This window comes from Pseudochaenichthys georgianus, chromosome 4, assembly GCF_902827115.2.
Source record: "Pseudochaenichthys georgianus chromosome 4, fPseGeo1.2, whole genome shotgun sequence".
Lineage (NCBI taxonomy): Eukaryota > Metazoa > Chordata > Actinopteri > Perciformes > Channichthyidae > Pseudochaenichthys > Pseudochaenichthys georgianus.
In genome coordinates, this window is record NC_047506.1 from 41227150 (window position 1) to 41252812 (window position 25663).

The 25663-nt window shown below is 43.3% G+C and overlaps 2 protein-coding genes across 6 annotated transcripts in view; both read left to right on the forward strand.

Moving 5' to 3' along the window:
- Nucleotides 1-17479, forward strand: part of evi5b (ecotropic viral integration site 5b) — a 42202-nt gene extending 24723 nt beyond the window's left edge. For 2 of the 4 annotated variants that reach the window (XM_034080358.2, XM_034080361.2), the window contains 9 exons: nucleotides 1698-1730; nucleotides 2131-2289; nucleotides 3031-3162; nucleotides 4038-4178; nucleotides 4289-4447; nucleotides 4747-4893; nucleotides 5801-5896; nucleotides 13740-13835; nucleotides 15947-17479. In XM_034080358.2, the coding sequence (XP_033936249.1) occupies nucleotides 1698-1730; nucleotides 2131-2289; nucleotides 3031-3162; nucleotides 4038-4178; nucleotides 4289-4447; nucleotides 4747-4893; nucleotides 5801-5896; nucleotides 13740-13835; nucleotides 15947-16249 (1266 nt within the window). In that variant the 3' untranslated portion in view covers nucleotides 16250-17479. The remainder of the gene's footprint in view (nucleotides 1-1697; nucleotides 1731-2130; nucleotides 2290-3030; nucleotides 3163-4037; nucleotides 4179-4288; nucleotides 4448-4746; nucleotides 4894-5800; nucleotides 5897-13739; nucleotides 13836-15946) is intronic. The other 2 variants (XM_034080359.2, XM_034080362.2) reach the window with 2 other exon arrangements.
- Nucleotides 17480-17581: 102 nt separating this feature from the next.
- gfi1ab (growth factor independent 1A transcription repressor b) lies at nucleotides 17582-23922 on the forward strand. 2 transcript variants are annotated; one of them, XM_034080363.2, is made up of 7 exons: nucleotides 17582-17697; nucleotides 20551-20921; nucleotides 21452-21664; nucleotides 22113-22483; nucleotides 22583-22720; nucleotides 22820-22985; nucleotides 23134-23922. In XM_034080363.2, exons 2-7 carry the CDS (start codon nucleotides 20810-20812, stop codon nucleotides 23310-23312), a joined length of 1179 nt encoding a protein of 392 aa, XP_033936254.1. In that variant the 5' UTR covers nucleotides 17582-17697; nucleotides 20551-20809; the 3' UTR covers nucleotides 23313-23922. The 2 variants fall into 2 exon arrangements, with proteins under 2 accessions (XP_033936254.1, XP_033936255.1); XM_034080364.2 differs by having other exon boundaries at nucleotides 22116-22483.
- Nucleotides 23923-25663: the final 1741 nt, after the last annotated feature.

The following is a 25663-nucleotide window of genomic DNA, read 5'->3' on the forward strand; positions in this document are numbered from 1 at the left end:
AAGGACTCTTGTCTTTCACTAACTGGGTTAAAAGTGCGTTTGCATGATGAACCATCGCTGCTGCAGTATGGGGCATTTTCTGATTGCAGATAAAGCAACGATCAGAAGGCAGAATGGGACTTGAAGTTGTCTTGTTGTCACGGTGACTGTCTTTGTGGCTCAGACACTAACTATTGGAATGTGAAAGTGTCGATACAAAGCACTGCATGCCAAGCTGCACCGTTTGCATCGTCCTGCAACATGTTGTGTCTCTTTGAATGAGCACTACTGCTGCTGCCTGGTTGAGGCCCCTGCATGAGGGCCCCGGGGCGTTTGCCTGCAGGCAGGAACACTTGGGTCTAAATGAGTCCGCTACTCACCGTCCAGCTGGAGACTCCTGCTCTGCCACCTAACTCCCAGGACCTTTTAACTCTTCACTAACTGTTCACAAAACATTAACCACATCAAAGCCCGGAGCCTCTGTTCTGTTTGAGACCGTCACCTCAAAATCCTCTTAACTGTAGCGCTTTCAATCCATACAGATTGTTTGAAGGGGAGGTGCGGAGTGATGGAGACATCGGCCGTAGAGATGTGCACCTTCTTTTAATATAATGGAACTTAATGAACACCAAAGCAGACAACATGTGTATTATAAAACTCAATAGCAGTTTCTTGTTCCAGAAATCGTGACCGGGTTCCTTTTCATACAGACCTTGTTGAGAGTAGTTTCATATTGGAACTATTTTCTTTCTACCAAACTACACTAAGCCTCTCATCCACGAGTAGATGCACGCGTTCTCCTGCGCAGGGATGTGGTCGTCGGGTGCAGTTTGGTAGAAAGAAAATAGTTCCTACATGGGATGACTCTCAAAGAGTTCTGTGGAGCACGCACGTTCTGTGGAGCACGCACGTTCTGGGGAAAACATCTTAGCAGCTGATATCTCCAACCGTACGCAACTCACCTCAAGACACTGTGGATTGAATAAATAGCACCAAAGCTAAAAGGAACACAAATATTTCGATATTGGGTGAACTGTCCCTTTAAACAACAATTAGCTCCGAACTAACTTGTTGAGCTGATTTCCACTCTCTTAACTCTAGAGCAGTGTTTCTCAAACTTTGTCATACCAAGGACCACTTATCCAATAAAAAAACACTCGCGGACCACCTAACTCCACAAATATCCAAAATCACATCGTTTTTCTAGAACAGATTACAAATCGCCTGAAAATGGTACAAACAAGTGGCAACATGTGTGATGAAGGTGTTGCGCTGTGCGATATCATACAATCGGAAGTGAAACTTAAGCTTGCTCCATTGCGGAGATATTCCCGCGAGAGTGCGTACAACTTTAATTTATTAATTTATTTAAAATGTGAAATTGTACCAATATACTCACGGACCACTAGGGGGCGCTCCACACTTTGAGAAGCACTGCTCTAGAGCTGTCCTGTACTCCTTCCTGTCTGAACCTCTCACTGATATCAGCACCGTCTCATTCTCACTTTGTGCACCCTTTGTTCATCACACCTGCATGCAATGTTCCTTTTCTACCCCTGAATGTAAACACCGTTCCACAGCCAACAAGTATTCCCGGATGGGAAATGAACATTGCATTTCTTCTCTTAAATGATCAGTTGTTCTTTTTGTGTGCTCTTAAACTGTCCTCTGGATTGTCTCTCTCTCTGCTTTCTCTTGTTGATATTTCTGTTTTGTAGGAAAGTGCTTCCTTGGCAGATAGATTGATCCAGGTATACTCCTCATTTTCTCTTTACCCCCATAACTTAAGTTCCTTCTTTCTTCTGTCTCTCGAGCAAAGCATGCTTTATGATTAGTTCAATGCAGAAACAGTAAAAATGCAGATTCAATAACTCTAATGATTCTCTGAATGAAGGACTAAACCAGATTACGATTACACTGTTGAATAAGTGCATGAAATAACACATTGTGGCATGTCAGAGAATCACACATACCGTTAAAGAAAGCAAAGCTAATGCAATATAAATCACAGGTTGCTAGATTTAAGCATGTCCTTAAAAAACCACCGACCCCTCATCCTCTCCTCTGATTTGCCCATCCCATTCCGCCCTCTCGTTTCACCCCGCCGTGCTCACGCTGCCCCCCCCCTCCCTCGGTTGGTAACGTCCCAAGGGACAAGTGACCCGGGCTCAGGAGGCAGAGGAGAACTACCTGGTGAAGCGGGAGCTGGCCACAGTCAAACAGCAGAGCGAGGAGGCCTTAGCTCAGCTGGAGCAGGCCAAGGCGACCATCGCACATCCCCGGCAGCAGCAGCAGCAGCAGCCACACGTGGTAAGGAGGCCCCCCCCAGTCCCCAGTGGGCCCCTGCACAGGCTCAGATCCTGCCCAGTGTGTGACAGGCACTGTGACGTTGACACTGGGATGTTCCCAAGATGTTGCAGTGTGCTAAAGCTGACACCTGGGTCAATGTAAATATGTTTCACGTGTCACCGTTATATCCGTGTTGATACTCATCGCCTAGCAACACAATCCAAGCAGTGGCAGAGCAGGGCCTTTCTCACTCAGCACATCAGCTTTGGGTTATCATCTGTTTTGGCATGCATGAATTCAAATTGGGACACGGAGCACGACACGCTCCTGCCCCATTTATTGTCCTCTGCATTCCCAGAAATGCGTTCATGAATTTGTAAGCAGTTTCACGGCTGGGAGATTTCACATACGGCAGCCTGTTCACAGAATCCTCTCGCTGCAGATAGACCCAACAGGCTCAATTATTGATGGTCGGATTCCACATGATAATGTACAAGAATTACAATGTTTAACATAATTTATCGTGCTTCTCGTGAATTATGTATGTGAAAGTGAAAAGGCAAACAGTTGGTGTGAGCTGCGCTTAAGGTCAGATTCTTTGTAGTGGAGAATGAAGAGGTATCGAGATGTATTTCTGGATCCTGGTTTATATCACTGAATGTTAAATATGTTACTTCAATAACTGCTCGTATTTAGGATACACAGGTATGGACATGTGTAGCTCTGCTTTAGCGTCTGCACTCACACACTATCCTGTTGTAGAAGGGAGCCCCTCGGTACTGCGAGGAGTCCGTCCTGCAGCTGGAGAGGGAGCTGGTGCAGGCCCGGCTGAAGGAGGCGGAGTCTCAGTGCGCCCTCATGGAGATGCAGGACAAGATCCTAGAAGTGGAGAAGGTGGGTCGTCTCAGAGACAGCCTCAATCTTAGCCATAGTACACTATCGTTTTATGACTTGGCTATAGCATTTTAATATGATGTCACATTAGGGCCATTGTAGGATACAACTATTTAAAACTAAAGGACCCAAGAAAGGGGGTAATACTTTGTAAACAACTGAGATTAAAGTGATACAATAAAAAACACCAATGTATCAGAAAAGTAGAATGTATTCTGTGAGTATAAAGACATAATACATTTGACGGAAATTCAATCTGAAATGCTCTGAGAATTAGGTGGTGGATTTAGAAGACAACTCTCACACATTTAAGAGAGAAGAGCTGTCAAAGATCCTCGAGGATGGATAGACCTCATCGCATTGCAAACAAGCCAACAGTCACTAACATCTCATTGGTCGATCAGTCGATATAAAAAGGTTATTGCAGCTACACACTGACATTTTTGGTAAATGCATTTAAAGCTTGTGACTCCTGGTTTTCAGAATAAGGTGTTATTATTATATTAAAGGAATGAAATAGATACATGGAAAAAGATTATAGATAATATTTACAAAAGGTATAAAACATACTACTTGTGTTGCTTATGATTCAAAAAGGAAATATCAGGGGAAATTATTAATAAATTGCTGGAAAGAAATTGAATATATAATTCCTGAAAATCTCTGACTACATCCAGACAAAAAAGATGTACACGAGCAATTAAGAGATTTGCATAGTTTTTTTTATAGCACCTCAAAGTATTCAGTCTCTGAACATTTAGCACCTACATCTTGGAGAACATCCACGTTTGTTCCTTATACATGTACAGTGTTAATCTGAGAACTGTGGCTGTACATCTAAGGCTGCATTCTAACTTGTTACAAACCTTCCTTAGAGGAACTCGTCGCTCCCTGATGACACCAATGTGGCGCGGCTCCAGGAGGAGCTGATCGGGGTGAAGCTGAGGGAGGCCGAGGCTGTGACCGGACTCAAACAGCTGAGGCAGCAGGTCCGAGACCTGGAGGAGCACTGGCAGGTGAGCAACAGGCCATTCATGGACAGGAATCTGTGTTGGACCGAAACAATCATTTCTGTGAAACCTGAAAGAGAAAAGGTGGAAGTTTGACCGGCTGCTCCGCTCCTCAGCGCCACCTGGCCCGCACTGCTGGCCGCTGGAAGGACACCCCGAAGAAGAACACGCTGAGCGAGCTGCAGGACGAGCTGATGAGTGTGAGGCTGCGAGAGGCCGAGGCTCAGGCCGAGCTGAGGGAGACACGGCAGAGGATGCTGGAGCTGGAGACGCAGGTCAGCTCATCTAAAGACGCTGGTTTTTTATTTTGTTAATGTTTTGTGCTGAATTCTTTGATTTGTGACTGTCCTTATAATGCCATAATACATAGAGATGTAAGCCATGCTGTAGTAGAGAGACTGGAGTAGTGCAAATCTTCAATTTGGAAACAGTAAATAAGCTCCAACAGAAGTGGTTCCTCCACATGTATTGTGACACAGTTTCCTTCAGAGGGCAGCACTCACACATGGAACTGTGCTAATGCAATGGTGTCACTCACATTCTCTTTGGTTTGAATTGTATGTTTCTCCCACAGAATCAGATCCACAGTAACCATCTGCGACGGGCGGAGCAGGAGAGCCGCTGTCTCCAGGAGTGTGTGCAAACAGTGACGGGGCAAAACAAAGACCTGCATGTGCAGCTGCAGGAGATCAAGAGGAGGCAGGCTGAGGTCGAGTGCAAGGTACGACCCCGCTCTGTAAGCCCAACGAGTGGAACATAGACAGAATTCTAGGTTTATTTTAATGATCAGAAACATCGTTGTTCTGTATTTAGCTTTAATGTATATTTCCAAGCTTGAGGTGTCTTGTTATAAATTCAGTTTGCCTGGTGTGTTGTTTCCTGAAGTTGTCACTAGGGCTGCAAATAACAACTATTTTGATAATCGATTAATCTGTCGATTATTTCTACGATTAATCGGATAAAAAATGCGCAAAAGAAAAATGTTTTCCATTATTTTATTCAGAAAACTGCATTTCCAAATTGACAACATCAACACACAAGAACAGCCCAAATGTAGGCTCTAAAACATGCAAAAGCGATATAACAGCTGGTTTTGAACAACAAATATGTCTCTTTAGGATGCTCGAACAAAAACAATGTCCTTTCAAATGATCCACCATGATAACTAACCTGACGATACAACATGGAAATAAAGATGCGTCTGTTTTGCTTCTTTTTTTTTTTAAATGCTTGAATGGACCTGTGTCTCAACCCGACCTACTTTCTGCTCATTTGCAAACACTTTGAAATAGCTGAATCAATACATTTGCATAGTTTAAAGTTAAGTTAAAATCGTTAGTCTTTTTTTTTTTTTTGAGTGACGTAGCCAGCTCGCAAACAGAGAGTAACAACATCGATAACTGAATTCGATACCAACTTTTTTAGCTATCGATTTGTTATTGCAGCCCTAGTTGTCACTGGCTATTTCTTGTGCTGGGTTCCTGTTAGACGTGTTTAACAGTAACACTGCCCATGTCTCAGGAACCCCCCCCCTGCATGAGCATTACACAATTAGAGAGAAAAGAGGCTTCACGCCTCCGGGGGTCTTGGTAGCACTGTTGTTGAAATAGCGTTGTTTGTTCTCTAAGAGTAAAGAAGAGGTGATGGCGGTGAGGCTGCGGGAAGCTGACAACATCGCTGCCATGGCTGAGCTCCAGCAGCACATCTCAGAGCTGGAGATTCAGGTAGAGTCCCAACACACGTCCTGCTCTGCGTCACATTTCCTTTTCCTTAAAGGTGGGGTAGGTATCTTTGGAGAAACCAGCTCGAGTGCGCTAGAATTTGAAAATACACAACCGGAGAAAATCTGCCACTTCCTCACAGAGCCCCTCCTCCAACACACACGAACGGGCACATGACCAATGAGGGCACGAGATCAGCTTGTGCCCAGATGGAAGGCTGACAGGCAGGTAGGCCATCCAGTTACTTTAGCCGGGCCGGCTCAGATGATTGGTCGTGCTTTTTACAGTAAAACGGCTTCTACAGATGACATTTTTTTATGTATTTTTTCTCAAAGCACTTCAGATATTCATTGCTATGGGAAGTTGAGAGCATTCCATGGAATACAACAGAAAGTGTATCTCGAGCTGCTTTCTCAAACGTACCTACCCCACCTTTAACCAACCACACTGAACACACGTCATCCCTGTGACTCACTTGTCACAATTGCTCTGAAGTCACAAGACAAAAAGGTCATAGGTTAAATATTGATATTATTCTCCATTCTCACTGAATGAAAAATGTTTAACCACCGTTACATTTGAACTCCATCAAATGCCAGTTTGTTTACATAATGCTACTGTTTTATAGGAATAATAACACAAACAATTATAATTTCTGTTTTCTAAATGAGAGGATATGACAATTATTAATTAGAATTGTTATGTGCAGTGTTAGATATGAAAAACAACTCCCACTTGTCCCCTAAAAAATAATATATGCGAGTATGAGCTGCCACTTTAACTGAGGTAAATGTCCGACCATAATGCCGCTGTTTGTTTATTGAAAAACAGCACAGAACAATATAATTATTTTCTGTATACTAAACATTTGTATGTGTCAATGAATAGTAACAACGTTAATTTTGATGGATTGCATCAAATATTATACAGCAGAAATGCCCAATTGGCAACAAGGAATACCAGCATTTATTAACCCCATAAGGCAAACATGAGTAAATTTCTGGCGACATATTGAGGCTCTGGATTGAAAGCCAATGGTGTAAATGAAGGTTTTAATGTGTTTCAATGGGAACACGTTTGTTCTTAAGGGTCCTGGTGTCTGTATTTTGGATATACTATTTGTATACATTTTTTGTAGGAGTTAAGCTAGAACTTTCCAAATAAAAAAAAATACAAAAAAAAGAGTTCACAACTTTGCCAACACTTATGGCATCTGCATTTGCCAAAAGGCTGAAGTGTTGACGCTGCCTCTGACAGCAGAACAGGAGGATGAGCTAGTGTCTGACGATAGGTGCTCCACTGTACCCTCCACTATCTCACTCTGATCGCTGGTTATTTCCAGTGACAGATTTCTGACTGTGGGTTAGTTCTTCTCACTGCTTTGAAATGTACAGGAAGCCAGAATCTGTTTTTATTTCCAACAAGATAAAAATCTTAATCTGATAACATTTTAGATGTCGTTTTGCTTATGTTGCCCAGGAAACGCCCATGTCAACAAAATCTGATCAAAACACACCCACTCATTCCCGATGACGCAGATTAGCGTTAGTTATTTCATGTTTTCCTGACTTTGAGTGATCCTTGTTCGGTCATTGAGGCTCAGACATTAGACATGCATGGTGAACATAAATCAGTAGAGAGGTCAGTACAGATTTGTGTTCTTCAAAATATCATCTTCAGTAAAAGGACAAATTGTTCTCCAAACCTGAAATCTGGAATTCAAACACGGTGATGATGTTATCAAGTAAGATTGTCTGGAACTGCTACAAAAGCGTTATTATTTGTTATTTCTGTGCAAACTCCAGATGTAACGGCAGCTTGTTTTCGAGCGGTGGTTGAAGAACACGACTTCAGACACCGTCATGTCTTTTTGTGAAGTTCTGTAGACGACGCATCAAAACAACTCCCTTGTTTGAATCTGTCTCAACAAGCAAAAGTGAATAAGTATTATATCCCTAAACAAATGTAAAGCTACACTCAACAAGGGTGACTACGAGAAATACAGGCCTGCTGGGACACTGCCAGCACTTCTGATTGACGGCAGATAAAGCATCAACAATAGATTGAGGCTTGTTTGTGGGCTCAACACACTTTCCAAATCAGTAGATACTGTTGGTGTGTGCTTTGATGAGCCAAACTGCCTGTTGGCTGTCTCTCTCTACTTTACACGCCTGTGGTTTTGAAATGTGTACCAGTGCTACAAACCCCTTTCAGACTGATATCATGTTAATACTTAAGTATTTATTCACCATGAATATACTGTAGATAGTATTTGAGTAACATTGATTCATTAAGTTGCACTTGACTTAATGTCCCCCTATTTAGCATCTATAACTGTACTTTGCAGGGTTCTTACGGTCATTCAAAACCTGGAAAAGTCATGGAAATGTAACTAAAGTTCCATCAAATATAATTTATATTTTATCTAATTGCCAAAATAGTAATACTATAATGATAATACATACTGTATCGTATAGTAATGAAGCGTAAAATGGCATTTAACTGACGAGGTGTTTTGCTGGTGAGAGATTTGAGTTGCTTTAGCCTGTAAGCCTGCTATTTGATTTGTTTTAGATAGGCTCGACATGTTTCATATGCAGACCTTATTTTCCTGTTCCATGTTCAAATAAACTATTTTCAGTGGTACCGCTGAGAAAGAGTAATGTGTTGGTCATGGAAAATTAGGTAAAGGTCATGGAAAATCATCGGTGAAAAAGTGTATGCACCCTGACTTTGGCATTTAATGAATGGTTTGTGTTTCAACGAGACAAAAAAGGATATACATGCAGTATATTTGAATACCCATTTCCATGTATATATGAATTATAAAAGCATATTCATTTACAGATGTAAAACAGATGATTATATTATTATTACAAACATATCTGTATTACACATTATATTGAAAGAGCATCACAATTAAACAATTTAAAGACAGGGAATTTATTCATTTTTTAAATATGAGTAAATAATTCAAAACTTGCCAAAGATCAAATAAAATGTGTATATGCTAGGGCTGTCAAACGATTACAATTTTTAATCAGATTAATCACAGCTTAAAAATTCATTAATCATGATTATTCACCATTCGAACTATGTTCAAAATATGCCATTTCTTTATGTATATTTTTGTGGGAATGGAAAGATAAATGAAAGAAGGCGGATATATCCATTTAACATACAGTATCTATGTTTATTATAAAATGTTTCTGCGTGTCAAAATGAAAGACAGCCCACACACCTATCAATCATCAAACCGTGGGGTCTTAATTCATTACGTGTTGATTTCTATCAACGGGGGAGTACTTCAGGAAAGTTGACGGGCGGCGGCTAGTGGAGTACTTCGTGAGTGTGAACGTTGTGATCAGCTGTTTTAGCGCAGTTCTCCAGTGAAGGGGGGAGTCTCCCTCCGCAGCCGGTTGGCATAGTTTTGGCACAATTCCGTTGTACAGACCGACGTTAACAGCAGCCCTGTCTGTGCACACGGAGACCGACTCTGTCGTCCGGTGATCTAACCGCCTTCTGGAAAAGCTTCACAAGTACGTCGGTACGCAAATGCGCTTTGTGACACAAGTGACGGTACGCATTTCAGATTACGCACATAACCTGCGTACCAGTTCCGTCGGGACTTCCTGCAACAACACCACGCCGTTATCTTGATTCTGATTGGCCAGAATACATTATCAAAGATGTTCTATTGAGAAGACGATCACTACGTGATAAAAGTTTTCAAAACCGTTTCTGGTCTTCGGTATTTCCAGACAAGTGGCTACTGAAATCAATCTTACTAACTGCTGTCTGTGCAATTTACTCCGCGCGAGTTGGCAGACTTTATTTTGCTTACTTTAACATCATTTTTCATGTTGGGGCTAAGCCATTTATTGGTATGGGTGTGGCCTACCCCAGCCATACCCTGGCGCTGCCACTGGTGGGATGTATGCACGCGTTAAATATTTTAACGCAATTAATTCAAAAAATTAATTACCGCCGTTAACGCGATAATTTTGACAGCATTAGTATATACTAAATAAGAAAACATACATACATTAAACCCAAGAAATAACCTTTATATTGAGAATGACAATATAATAAAACACAGCTGTAAAATATAACATATGTTTGCACACGGCTCTTTAATGTCAGCAGACTTTGTAAAGTACCGTTGTATTTGTAGTCCAGAGTTTAGGGTCTTTCAGAGAGGCTTACCTGAACACTCTGACTATTTATAAGTATGACACCTGCCAAAGCCTTCCCCTCTTCCTCCTCTTTACACACACACACACACACGCACGCACACACGCGCGCGCACACACACACATCACACACACACACACATCACACAGTGTGGTCTGAGGTTTGTTACTAAGTGATAGAGCAGCAACATGCAACACCAACATTTACCACTACCGCCCTCACACGTCTTAGAATCTGCATAATGCACTCTCAATGCAAAGGCAATCCACTTGATATTTGATATGTGATCAGCATCTAATAAAGGTGTGTCAGACAGTGTGTACACCTACCCTTATTTACAGCTGTCTGTCAGCAGCAGGGTGTTTACTGTAGCTTCTCCCTACCCAGAAATCACTACCACTGTTGGCTTCTTGGTCTGTGGTTTGGTGACTTGCCCTATAAATTGTGGGTGAACATTTTGAAAAAGAAAAAGGGAAATCAGTTTCTTGCCATCCTCGTCAGAACTGTGTGACACGTGTTGGTGGTGACGGCTCACTTCATGGTCGGAGAGGTCAGCGTATGATCAGATAAGCTTTGGGAGCTCAAGTACTCGGAACAGAAGATGCCTTATGGATCCTGTCTTTTTGAACATAAACGTTTAAAACAGATTATCCTGCAGAGATTTGTTTTGAACTGATACAAATGAATGATAACAACCTCTGAGTAATGATGGGAAACATCTTGGGTGAAACAAAGATGTCTAAAGGTTAATGTTGGAGCCTCTTTCACATCTCCTCTGATAGGAAGTGGTTTCTCATGTTGAAGCAGAGACTCTACTAAAGGTGACATGGTTTATTCTGAGGTTTCTATCACATACACGCTCACAGATTTAGATGTATATCCTATGAATGTGAAATATGCTACGAAAAATGTAAACTCTCTGCGGTCGAGTACAATGAAGTACATTTATTTAAGTATTGAACTTTATTACAACTTTAAGGTACTTGAATTTTAAGGTTTCTTGCATCTTTGTACTTTTACTCCACTACATTTTTGAAGACAATATTGTAGTGACTTGCTTACTAGTTTCAGATTCGTATTGTTAGCTAATACAAAGTACAAATTGACTAATTATTCAACAATGACATAAAATGATAGGTTCAAATATACAGCTGCAGCATATAAAGTCAATTCATTTAGCTTCACGTGTGGTAAAGAACGCATTCATTACCTAATCATTATAATCATGTTTAACATGAAGCCTTTTCCTCAGAGTACTTTTTTTACATTAGGTATATTTTGATGCCAATACTTTTGTCCTTTTACCAAAGTAAGAATTTGAATGCAGCACTTTTTATTTAATTGTTTCCACTTTAGTATCACTACTTTAACTTGAGTCACAGTTCTGTGTCCTTCTTCCACCACTGCAAACTCTGACAACACACATCTGTACACACATTTTAATTGAGTAATTTCCTCTTGACTAGTCGATCAATTGTTTCAAAAGTTTCTTTTATAGAAATGGTGTCACTTTATTCAAATGTTTTCACACATCCTTCACCGGGTGTCTTTGCACATTCAAAAGAAGTTGTTGCCAACACAACGAAGATGCATAGAACGTGTAAAAGTACCGTGATGACTGATACGGTGCCATGATTCTGCTCACTGGGTTAGACAGGATGTGTACTGAATACAGAAGCTGTTGAACTTGTCCAAGTCCAGTACTAAGTTGGTATACCCAGAGAAAGCCTATTTGTCCTTCTGTTGGAAGACATTTGTAGTGAGACGTTGCCGTCCCCGGCCACAGGCTGACACCTGTTGATCCACACAGCTGAACACCAGGAAGTGTCATTAACTGCCTGCCCTCGTGCTGCAGGGTTTGGAGGGCTAAACCTCAACAACTAAATATTCTTGGAATAATCTCACTTGTTTAGACTTCTTGTGAGAGAAGTCCCTACTGGGACCTGCCATATCCAACCCCCCCTTACCGCAGGAGCCCAACAGCCCATGTGTATTTTGGGGTGCGCTCGGCCTCACCTCTACCTCGACACCCCACCCTGCTGTGTGCTCGACACACATCTTCCCTTTTCTCTGCTCAGTGTTCCCGCGCTGCAGCCTGTGGTTTGCACTGCTCTGGTCTCACTGTCAAACTGGCAGCTCGAAGGGTGTGACTGAGGTTTGAAAGCATGTGTTTGTCTCCGATGCCTGCAGATGGCTTCACTGAGGAAGGTAAACATCACATGTTGTAACTGTTGGAGCTAACATGCAGCTCATCCCCAGGGCCTCAGGAGGAAGCCAAGCACAAGTGACAGTGTTGTTTTTCCACATCTGTCACTTTCAAATAAGATGTTGGTAATGTAAGGTTTTGCAAAAATGAAATGATGTTTCATACCAACTCTGGTTTTGGCAGTTCACAAATGCAGATAAAGGTTACTTTTGGTTTCACACGGGACGCTGACTGCCGTCTCCTGAGAGAAAGTCCTGAGATGTCTTTAGGGAGACTATGATTTGATGAAGGACAACGCTCCACCGCAGTATAAAGTTCTCCTCGGCATGGTAATGCAATCATCTAATGAATCCTCAAAAATACAACTTGCCTAATAATTGTGCTCACGGTGTATAGAAACAAAGGTCTTAGGAGAGCAGGCTGCTCTGTAGAGGGCTCCAGTGTGTGTTCTGAATAGGGTTGGGTATCGTTTGAATTTCCACGATTCTGATTCCGATTCTACTTTTCGATTCCGAGTCCTTTACCTCACTGAGCTGAAGTTATCAGCCTCTCAGTCTGACAGGAGAGCTCTCCTCCACATCATTGTAGAAACATCTTCTAATATCCGTTAGAGCAGCTAGCACCAGATGCTAATAACAACAGCGCCCTCCCTTTCTCCCTCGCTTGCTCCCACGCTCACTCGCACTTTGGCTGTGAGCTGCGGGTGCCAGATAAGCCAACATCCCCCATTTTCATCACTTGCAGCGCCCATCGTACAGGGCGAATGAAAAGTGCAACCAGGGTGAAAAAGGTGTCACATTTACTTAATTATGAATGTTGTTACATCAAGGCCGAAAATTAGGATGAGCACCAACGGTCAAAACTTTTTTTTTTTTTCCAGAGCTGTCAGCGCAGCGCCTCCACAGATCTGGCGCCCTAGGCGAACATCCATAACGCCAGTGCGACGGGCCGGCCCTGGTCTCAGGTTACGCTGTAGGAAGTGTAGGTACAACCATAGATATATATAAACACGTGTGTTTATATATATATATATATATATATATATATATATATATATCTATGGGTACAACGCTACATTTCCCGCCCCGCCGCAGTCATACAGTAGGCTACGGAGAGCGGCGAGAAACATTTCCCCAGGCATCGAAAAGCGGAACCGAAATTCACATGTCTAAATGATGCCGTTGGAATCGAAATGTTGGAACCGGTTCGGAACCGGTTCTCGGTACCCAACCCTAGTTCTGAATATACAGTACTCTACTCACCACACTGAGCCCCTGGGTATTCATGCTTCTTTACTTGAGTACAGTTTGTATCCTTTTTTCCCAAATTGAAACACTTGCTCTTTTACAAACTGAAACATGTCTTGACCTTCCTCAGTATAAAAACTAGCAGGTGAATCACTGAGAACAAGTCTTATTTTGAAACTCATGTCTCCTCTGCTCACAGAAAGAAGAAGGAAAGGTCCAAGGCCAGCTGAACCACACGGACTCCAGCCAGTACATCCACGACCTCAAAGACCAGATTTCCGAGCTCAAAGACGAGGTGAGCCCTGAAACGGCATCAGCTCTAATACCATGACCTTCTCCTTCCTGCTAGAGATTCTGATTTTGTTGTTGCTATGTCTTTGATGCAGCGATTGAGCAAGTTTCACAACATTCCCTCAGATATATTTTCTGTGAGGCTACCAGATAAGTACAAGTGTTAACTACACCCAGAGACTTCCTGTGCAGAGGTGACATCTCACTCCTCCTGCAGATACAGCTGCACAAGTAACCTGCAGACGCTCATCAGACGACAGCCCAGATGCATAACGTCGGACTTTCAGAACTTCAATATTAAACTGAAGATATGATAATGAATAACAGATTAGTGATGCATTTAACCTCAGAGGAGTGAAAGCATCTCATCACTAATGAGCACCAAATGTGTTTTACCTTTTACCTTCAAGGATTCTACTGAGGTTTTCAAAAGAAAGCGTCAAATATATTTTCGTTTTTTGACCGCTGTGAGATTGATAGAATAAACGTCATCAAATTTGGATCAAAGCAGAATATTCCAACACATGGGGCTTTTCGACTTAACTACGCTCTTGAGATGTTTTGCTCAGATCAGGAGGAGAACGTGCGACACGACCACCACTGGAATCTAATTCTACAACAAGTCTTTCAGTTATAATATTAGCATAGCCTAGACTTTATCTGCAGCCGTGCAGATATTTCAAATGTAAACACATGTGTTAATGTTCTGAATCTAGCTTCAGTTCAACCCTATTCATATCTGAGAAACGTATCTTCACGAGATGTCTCTGCACTGCAGATAAAGGTCCGTGTTGTCTTCCAGCAGATCGGCTATTACACAAAGAACATTTATCTCGACGTTAGTAGCTGTAACTGCATTGGTCAAAGCTAGTCTTCCTCCCGCCTGCTTTCATGTCAAGGCGCTGCCGTCACGTCCCCTCTCACCTTGTTCTCCTTGTGGTCGTCCAGAGTTATAGCGGCCTGCTACGAGTCATGCAGTGAGCAAACCTGAAAGCAGAGCCCCCCCCCCCCTGTTAGAACCTGCATCTTATGGCTGGAAATGTTGACTGCAGCCAGTCACATGTTGATCACAGCACAATTTCCTTTTCGCATGGCAACAACAGGAAGTGAACGCCAAATGTAGGCAGGTGCAGGTAAATGTAGGCTCACTTCACTGACTCTGACTGTGCTCTGAATGCGTCTCCTCCTACGTGTCTGGCTGCTGCATGGCAGGCCCACTCAGGTGAGTGGTACAGATCATGTGGCCACCGTGTACCCTCCTTACACCCTAGCCCCGTTTGAGTCTGTTTATTTCATGAACGATTCTGGATGCTTCGAATCAAAGGTGTCGAGCAGTGACTACATTGGAACTGGGGTTCATTAGTGAAACCAGCCTTATAATACTTTGATACCTAAAGACACTGCTTTGTGTGGTTTGTGGCAGTTTATTGTTTTGGTGCAGCCAGAATGTCCCCCCCCACGTGGCTGATGGAGTCCAACAGCACTGTGTGTGTTGTACCCCGTCCACCACACAGGGCAGTCCTTACATGGTGCGTTGGTAGTGCCGTCTGCCTCATCAAAGGGAACACGTGCCGGATCAGGACTGAGTTCCACCGGTGACTAACGGGCCCTTCTCTGAAGAGCAAACACTCAGCCGTCCCAAAGACAGTTGACCCGCACTCTTCTAGCTTTAACCCAAACCCGTAATACATGCTGACTCTAGTGATCCTGTAGAACTGGAGGAGTGACTCCAAAGCCACAGCTTCTCTTATATAGAAGCAAAGAAAACTGATTTATAAAGTGAAGTACTTTGCAAAAGCATTTCTTCTTGGTTCTTTTCCTGTAGGTACACAACGGTGAATTCTTTTTGAACTATTGTGTTCTTACTGTAAAAACAGCATACTATGTAATGTGCATGAAGTGCTTACTGTACACTAGTGGTATTTAGACACAACTCATCCCTCATGACATTGTTTAGTAGTATTCTCCCTGCTTTCTAAAGACATCTTCTTCTGTGTAACCTCCAGAGGTTTGCCTGTATCAGTTTGTACACGTCACATGTGTCCCCCCTCAGAATGTGTGTGTCTCACTTGGTAAAGGAGTGGCTCCTAATCCTCTTCCCGCTCCCTCTCACAGGTCCGCTGCCTGAAAGGACCGAGGGGTTTGGCCAATCAGACCAATTTTGACGGGATCCACATCGTCAATCACTACGTGGGGGACAACGGGTCTTACCAGTCTTCAGATGAAGATGCAGGCAAGGGCCCAGGCCTCCCGGGGGCCCAGCAGAGGAGCGGAGGCCGTATCCGACTGCGGCCCAACATCCCAGACACCGACAGTGAGGAGGAGGAGGAGGAGGAGGAGGAAGACGAGGAGGAGGACGAGGACGAGGACGCCCTGCGGCTCTCCGTACCTCAGAGCCACAAGTCCACCACCGTGTGACCTCCGGAGGAAGTTCCCAACAGCCATTGCAGTCTGGCTCTGGAGATCAGAAAGGAAATGCAGCATCATTTCATATCTTATGGATTTACTAATTTACTATACCGTTTTTGTAGTTGTGTCAGTCTGGCTTCAGAGAATGACTTTCTGTGGAGATATCAGAGGTACACCGCGGAGAGAGACACTGTGCAATAAACCCTGTATGCTATATCACACTCTTCATCCAATGGTTTTATACTTTTAAAGCATTTTATAAATGAACATTAAAAAGCGTATTGATGCCGTTACTACCAAGTGTCCATCGTGCAGAGGCGGAGTGTGCTCAGTGCTGTGTGTGTATCTGACGTCTGGCCGGTATCAAAGCCGCTCGTGTCAGCTGGCTTCAGGACATGTTGACCTTTGGCCTTAGCACGTGCCTTCCACTGGTGCACCACGAGGTCATGTGACAACCGCATACTTGTAAAATATGTAAATGTGTATGGTGTTTTTTTTCAATTCCTTTTGAACTGATGTTTAGAATATAATGTAAAAAAAGGGACATGAGTTAGTTTAATATGGTGTAACACATCCTGGTGAGTGACCTCCTGTGAAGAGAGAAAGAAAGCTGAGGTTTCATCGTAAGAAGAATCAGCAGGAAAGAGCACAGGTTTAGTTTTGAACTTGTACTGACTTTACTTTCTAAATAAGTCTACTCAGCACATATGTTCTGATCACGAGTCGACGTGAGTAATGACTGCACGTTTTGTGTATCACAAATTTTGGATAACAGTTTTCAGGAACTTTATATCGGGAGATGACACAACATCGTACACTTTTTTACAAACCCACTGTGGGGAGGAATCGGGAGTCTTCAAGTGTTGCCACAGTGAGCACTCTATCTGTGTGGTGCTCGTCCACGGGCCAGCCACTCCACTCCATGTGCACGGACCTGCAGGTGGAACCGTTTCTCTGAACGTCTGTATTGAACACTAACTCTATGAAAGACGAGGTGCAAGTGAACGCAGCGTGGCAGGTCCTGGAAATGCAAAAGATTCTGAGCGTCTACGACGATGATGATGATGATGATGATGATGATGATGTCCCTATATGATGAACAGGACCCCCGGTGTTGTTTGATGGGAGAGGAACACGTTTTGGCACTTTTTGAGTCTGCAGTAAGGACACGGCGACACTCTGGAGACCTCATGAGGTTGCTGTGTGTGTGATGAGTTCACAATAAACCGTTTGATAAACTCTTGGGCTGATGTGTCTCATTGCTGCGGGCAGCGGACCCCGGTGAGTGGAGATGACTGTGAGCACTTTGAGTTCCTCTGAAGTCTCGCTGAGAGTGACTGCTTTCAGGAAGTGATTTCTCGCGGTCTTCAGAGCGGAGCCTCAACTACTAACCATTTCATGCAGAAAACCACACTTTAAAGGAGCATTTGTCTTCGAGCATTCTCAACATCAACCAGGTTTGTTGCCACATTCTGATTTGTGTTCCACATCTGGTGTAACGGCCACAGAACTGTGTGCTCAGTGTTTGATGTACTTGTATTGCAGTGATTGATGCTTGATACTTTGAACATGCATTTAGTGGCGGTTACAGTTAATTACATTTCTATCAGGCTGGTTATAAAAAAGACACTTTTCGTATTTGTTTACCTGCTGAGCAGACCTGCGTCCCATTGCGTTGACGCATAAATCCGTTTGAGATTATTAAAAGGTGTTGAAAGATCAAATCCCTTTTGATGTTCACTCCAGTTTTTGAAATATATATGTATCCATATTGTAGGTCTGTCCTGACACGTTGAAAAAGAGCACATTAACACGTGACCGTGGGGAGGGGGGGGGGGCACGCGTCCTTTGCTGTTTTCAGTCATTTCAATAGAAATGATGAAATATTGGAACAAATGAGCAGAAACATAATAAGGAAATTAATTGAATCTATAATATAACAACCACATGATCACGATGCTGCTTTCAGACAGAAACACAGGTACATCCACACAATGTTATTATTGTAGCTATAATTATTAGTTTGTGTATTATTCTTTTTTTTACTATTTATCTTTTAGTATTATTTGTTCTTTTTGTATACTGTATAATTACCATACATTATAGTTCCATTTCCCCAAGTTCATTATATGTTATTTTAGAATGATAACTGTTGTAAACGTTGTAACTATTATTGTTATTGCCGTAGTTTGTGTTGCTATAGGTGTGTGTTGTGTGTCCGTGTTTGCTCCTGCAGGATGCCGGTACCGCAGCGGCTGCTTCTTTATCGGTCCGGGCTCCATATCTTTACCCACACTGAGTCCGGATGCCACGGCCTCGCGCTGTCTAATCGAGCAGGGCACGCGGCGCTTTGATTTCCTGCCCTCCATGTACTGATAGGCTGCTCTGTCGCAGAACGGGCTGCTGTGATAGTGTCGCATTCACCCAGTGACATTTACACGCTGAGGAGCTGTGCTGTTTGAAACGCTACAATGTGGGTGAAGAAGATTGTTCTGGAGAATAAGACTTAAGCTGATTTATTGATACATATGTCACGTGCATGTATCGGATGGATATGGCAACTACATGTTGCGTGCAATTCGTTTAAAACAGTCCCATTTGAATGTCCATTGGTTAAACATTGAAACACCAGAATAAGCATGGAAATAGAAAATGCTGATCAGTCCAGTTCCAATAAATATTGCAGTTAGCTTTCTTATGTAGTTCTTTGCCTTGCGATAATCAAAGTTCCCGTCACTGCCTCACTGAGTCCCTCTGCACCTGCAGCGCACAGCACGCGGACGCACGGCTCTTTGTACCGTGCGTAATGACGCTTCAAATGTGGCCGAACAGAAAACAAATGGTCTGTTTGGAAGCTTCTTCCTCTTGAGCATAGAGCCCCAGGTAATGTGAACTGCCACCGCAGAGTGTCTGTCACTGTAATGACAGCCCGCGGCCCAACTGACCACCAGACCGGGACTAAGCTCCTCCAAACCCTGCCATGTGTGGCCCCCTGGAGCCCGGGCTCTAATCACAATTAATATGCATTTAACGCCGAGACAATGTGCATTAGTGACATTTCTTCGTATGATATCACATTGTTAATAAGTGGAAATCCCTGCAGAAGTCCTTCCTAACCTGATGTACCGGCTGTTGTTGTATTTCTATCCGGCCCTGCCTGTACAGAGTTCGCCTCCCCCACCCACCCCTTTATTTTACCATACATGCAGGCTCTCAGACACCCTGGGGTGCGCCTCCGTGTTTCCTCTCCCCCTGTCAGACTGGGTCAGGCGCTGATAAGGCCTGCTGTATCACTCCTTGAGACACGAGCCGCAGTCTGATGCGAGGTGGGGGTTTGGGGGGGGGGGTCACCTATTGCCTAATCAAATAAGCTGAATTGGAGAAAGGCATACCGTACATTCTGTTTCCTGTTATGAGCAACGTGTACTCATCTCTGCATTCTACTCGCTCCCTTGTGTCCCTTGCACTGTTGTATTGCTGTTTCTCTTGAACTTGCTATGTTTAAAATAGATGAGATGTTGCAAAGACAGCCACGCGGTAACCATTGACAGTGGTGTAAAGTAACTACATGTATTCAAGTGTTGTACTTAAGACTTTAGTTCCACCTGGAGTAAATTCACCAGCTACCCTGCAGTCTACAAAGCCATTCAGACTAGCTGCACCTTCACCAGCTTTGAGAACACTTTCATGATCAATCTTTATAAAACATATATATATGTGGGTTTGCTATCCTGGCTCCAAAATGGTGGAATGAGCTCCCATTGACATCAGGACAGCAGATAGCTTACACACCTTCCGGCGCAGACTGAAAACTCATCTCTTTTGACTCCACTTCGAGTGATAGAATTACTAACAAATAACTGCTAACAGAGCACTTATATACTAACAAAGGACTGGCTTATGAGTACTTGAAATGTTTTTGCTCTATGAAACCTGATGTACTTTATGATTCTGTTTTCTTCAAGTTTGTATCTTCTTGGTCGAACGCACTTATTGTAAGTCGCTTTGGATAAAAGCCTCAGCTTAATGTAATGTGTATTATTCTGAACGGAACCAGTGTGCAGAATGATTAGTTTTACTAAGTATATTTTGATGCCAATATTCTGTACTTTTACTTGATTTGAAAGCAGGACTGTAACAGACCTGTAACAGAGTATTCTTAAACTCTACTTCTACTTTTACTCGAGTACCAGATCGGAGTCCTTTTTACACTCTATTGAGAATTTGAATCATGGGCCTATATGACCAAGAACTGCATTTGCGTTGATGTGAATCTAACAACCCCCCCCCCCCCCTCCCCCCCGCGGCAGACCTGTAACCGCACTCTGCGCACTGAAACGCCGCGGGCGGATATTTCTTTGCAGACAAGTGCGGAGGAGTCCCTGCAGTGACACCTGTCCGCACAACACCTGGCAGACGGGACGGCCGCAGTGCGCATGCTCTGTCGGCAGGTTGGACGCTCTCTTAAAGCTCCTGACCTCGCGCCTCCCCACCAGTGTTTAGTTCAGCGCGAGCAGCAGCGGTCCCCCTCCCCACAGCTGGATTACTCTCACTCACTGCAGCCCAGAGATGCCTCGCTCCTTCATGGTGAAGAGTAAGAAGGCGCACAGCTACCACCAGCCGCGCAGGCTGGAGGAGGACTACAGCCGGCTGGACACCATACTGGCGCACATCTGCTCAGGTGTGAAATACTTCACTGCGTAAAATGTGTCTTTCAATATTGCATCTTTTAAGCTTAATACCTTTTCCATGGCAGTATGTTAAAGTAGATGTATTATTGTAAATGTATATTAATTTGTATCACACAAATAGAAAGTGAATGAATTCAAGTATTACTTAGTTTATATTTCTTTTCTTTTTTTAAATGTAAATGTCGGATATTGATTAATAGTCGCTAGATCCTTATTGAGATTTCACGCTAGAGAAACATCACTTAAATTAATGCAATTATGACATTTATAGTGACTCATTTCTATTCTTTTTTTAGCCTGCTGTTTTTTTAATCCTATAACATTATAAATTGTTGCTAGAAATAAGATAATATTGGCCTTGACATTTTGTAATTGTGCAACGCTAAAAAATATTAAAAAAATTCTGCTATATTACCATTAATTTCAGTAGTTTATTAATCTCCAGTTTGTTCCTAATGTTAATGAGAGATGAAATACAGTTTTCAGTTATTTGAAAGCGTCGTTCCCTTCCTCGTCTCAGGTGCTGACAGTCCGCCGTGTGAGCTCTCAGAAGCGGACCAGCTGCAGGAGGACGCCGACATGTCTGCGGACAGGTACGGCCTCTCTCCGGCCTCTCTCCTGGCGGACGCCGCAGATTTCTCCCCGATGTCCCCGCTGAGCTGCGCCGACAGTCTGTGCGGCTCCCCGGAATATGAGGACTACTGGAGGCCTCCGTCCCCCTCTGCATCCCCGGGTACACACCGTCCACACTTTTATATATCATTTGACTTTTTAATCACAATTGTAAACCATGATACTGTAATGCTTGTTTGATTAATTAGTATGATCACAATCCCTAATGTTTCAACATTTTTCGTTTTTCATGATTCTAGTCACATTGTATAATATATACAAATACAATAAGTAGGATATTACTTAATTAACTCGGCTACTTTAAAGATGCTTTTATGATGCGAGTGAATGTGTCTATTTGTAAAGATGCAAAAGTGTATTGTGGCCTTGAAATAACTTTGACAATTCTCCATTGATGTATTATAGTGCACCCAGTAGCGTCAGATATTAGGGATCATCATCAGGGAGTTCTCTTCCATTGCATGACTTCTGATGCCCCTTCGGCCCCTTCGGCCCGCGGGCTCCCCATCGACCTGCTGTCATTAAACTTTCATCTCCTCCCTCTCCAGCAGACTCAGAGAAGTCCATGTCTCCTCTGGTGGATGAGACGCAGCCCTTCTCCGTTCCTTTCCGGCCGTACGCCTGGAGCAGCTTCCCGGGGCCCGGGCTGAGGCCGCCGCTGCTGCAGCAGAGCCTCCACCCCGGTCTGGAGGTGGACAGGGGCCCGGCGGCGCTGGGCTTCTACGGGGACCGGAGCAGCCACCCGGCGCTGTATGCAAAGAGGAGTATGGGAGAGGAGGCTTACAGGAGGCACGCGGCGGCTCTGCTGTTTCCGGAGGGCGGCCTGCACGGGAAGAGCCACAGCCGGAAGGCCCCGGCTGCCCTGCTGTGCTCCAGCCTTATCCTCAACGGGGCTTTCAAGTGCATCAAGTGCAGTAAGGTGAGGATGGAGATGGAATTATTTATAGAACACTAAAAACGTCACTGTGTTGTTATTTCCAACAACTGCAATGCCTTATTTCGTTCTTTCCACCTCCAGGTGTTTTCTACTCCGCACGGTCTGGAGGTCCATGTCCGCAGATCGCACAGCGGCACTCGGCCGTATGCGTGCGACATCTGCGGTAAAACCTTCGGACACTCAGTCAGCCTGGAGCAACATAAAGCCGTGCACTCTCAGGTAACTTCCGCATCCTGCGTGTTGTCGCACCTTCTCGTGCTGTGTTGAGGCTGAGGGTGTTGGCTTCCTGAAATCATGACGCTTCTGCTCACGTTTCAGGAAAGAAGTTTCGACTGCAAGATCTGCGGTAAAAGTTTTAAGAGGTCGTCGACTCTGTCTACGCACCTGCTCATCCACTCCGACACCCGGCCGTACCCCTGCCAGTACTGCGGGAAGAGGTTCCACCAGAAGTCAGACATGAAGAAACACACGTTCATCCACACAGGCAAGTGCAGAAAGGAAGGATGCATTGGTTGGAACGTCCGGGTTTCTTAAAGAATCTGTGCGTAAAAGTCCCGAAAATGCATGATATCATTTAGCTGTGTTCAATTAAAATAACACTCAACTTATTCGTTTACTTGATGTGATTTTAGGTGAGAAACCACACAAATGCCAGGTGTGTGGGAAAGCGTTCAGTCAGAGCTCCAACCTCATCACGCACAGCAGGAAACACACCGGCTACAAACCCTTCTCCTGCGACCAGTGCGGGAAAGGTTTCCAGAGGAAGGTGGATCTGAGGAGGCACAAGGAGACGCAGCACGGACTGAAGTGAAGAGACCTCTGAACACATGTCTTCCAAACATTACTCTTCCAATGAGTGAGGACATCTGACAGACATTTCAACTTCGCGTTTTTTCAGAATGGCTGCAGTTTGAGGACATTTCTTGGATCAATTTGATCTTCTTTGTAAATGTGAAAGTGCATTGGAAATATGTATAGTATCTATTTATTTTATTAAAGAAAAAAGGTATATGTTTCACTAAATAAGACGGATTTGAAACGAGAGGATTCAAACACTAACTAGCAGGTTGTTCTAAAGAACCGGAAACCAAGAGATAAGCATATGAACTGTGAGAAATGCAGATAAGATTAAATAAATGTATCATGTTTGTTATGTCGACAAATCAGCTTCATTTAACCCAAAATATGAGTGCCCCCCCCCCCACAAACCGGATTACGATAGGCCGCACAGATGAAAATCTGCGCCTCTCAGAGCCGAGGCACTTTGTTGTCAGTGAGACATGCTGCTGGCACAACAGCCTCACTGAGGGATTTCATCAACACGAGGGTTATTCGGACTTACTCACGAAGCTTCTCATGTTTCCATTTTGCACTATTTATTGTCAGAATGAACTTCTTTGTCGTTAACGAATAAACGTATTTCTTCCCTATCATTTGATTCTCTTGTTGTTGATGATAAAACCATAAAGTACAATACAAAGGAAAATGAAGGATATTGGTAAATCTCCAGAACTTGTGATTTTCTGTATTATAATTATAATTCAAGCAGAACCAAAAGGCCTTCCTCAGCACAATAAACCTGCTGCTGCCGTGATTGTGATTGCCCAGAGGCCACCGCGGCTCCTGTTTGTTTTGACCATGCAGCCCGGTGTGTAGACCCCAAACACCGAGCGGACTGAACCGCGAACCAGATGCTTGTTACCCTCATGACTGGTGTTTACCAATGAGAGGGGGAGAAAGAGAAACGCCGTGTTGTCAGGAAGCTGCAGCAGCTCTGTGATCAGCAGAGGGATTTCTGCGGGGATGGAGTTAGAAATAGTTTGTCAGAGTTTGATGGTGATAAGAAACGGATCTAATCCGAGGCCTGGAGTGGATCACAGTAAATGAGTAATTCAGGCAGAAATCAGTCATTAAGACTCTGACGCTAAGGGGATACATGAAAGAAAGTGTTTTTTATGGACAGTGACTTAAATAAAGGCGGGGTAATAATAACTTACCATTATAAGTCATATATGAAACAAATAATCAGTTTATTAGATGAGCATTTTACATTTTACATTTACATTTTATTAAAACTTAAAGGCAGACAGTTTCTCATTGCTTATTCCAAATGTTAAACAATGAAGATGACATTCATCAGCGATGTGAAATACAAATAAAAAACGGATTTCAGGGACACATCACCCACACATAGAACATCTATCCGTTAGTCAATACTTCTCTTCATATTAACCATTTACATACCATTGTACATCCACATGTATATTCTCCATGTGCCTACAGTATATCCACATTCACCCCCCCCAGTCATCTACTTATATTGTGTCTTCTCCCTGTATGCACCCTCTCCTCCCACTTCAAACGGTCTCATTAAGAAGATGAATAATAATATAATGGAGAGGGGGAGATATACATAACCTCCATCATGTGTTGCCTTTTTGCTTTATACTTACAATGCCAGTTAAGTGTTGTAATAATGACTGTCATCATTTGATTCTTTCACCGTTTCGTCTTTACTCTATCGAAGTAGAAGATAGAAGAGGAACAATCAGTTAGTCGCCTTCCTTCAACATTGATTGAAATCACTGACTCACAAAGATTCTCTATGCCTGACTTCCCCCAAAATCAAACGACATCCAGGCCTGCGAAAATACTGAATATTTTAAACCCCCAGATGAACAGACCGGAGGAGAACAGGAAGAGGCGAGCTCATTTCAAGCACAACTTAATGGAGCTGCACCTCCGAGCTGCCGCGTGCTGCAGTGAGAGCCATTTATTTCATCTGCAACTTCATCTGCAACAACTTCAGTGGCCAAAACACCTTGTATTTCTACAGATCACAGATAGGACAACAATGTAAAAAAAGGTAATCATAAAACATATTAATACAAATGTAATAAAAGATACATTATAAAAAAGCATATTAATACTGTGTGTCTGTTCTGTGTAACATTATAATTCTAGCGATGCACGATGACTGGTACCGGAAGGCAAAGGGTTCAAATCAAATATTAGCATCAGAGAAATACATATTCCCTCTGAAATGTTACATTAGACAAAATATGCACATATGAACCTGTAGCCTAAATTGAAATAGTTTCCTTTTTTGAAATGCATCTCCCGCTGCCATGGGCCATCAAGATAGCCGCACAATGTTCTTTC

Excerpts from the sequence above, each read along its gene's own strand:
- gfi1ab (XM_034080363.2), top strand. The coding sequence starts at position 20,810 with ATGCCTCGCTCCTTCATGGTGAAGAGTAAGAAGGCGCACAGCTACCAC. Across the intron at positions 20,922-21,451 it reads ACTGGCGCACATCTGCTCAG|GTGCTGACAGTCCGCCGTGT; the intron begins GTGTGAAATACT and ends TCCTCGTCTCAG. Across the intron at positions 22,986-23,133 it reads ACACACGTTCATCCACACAG|GTGAGAAACCACACAAATGC; the intron begins GCAAGTGCAGAA and ends ATGTGATTTTAG.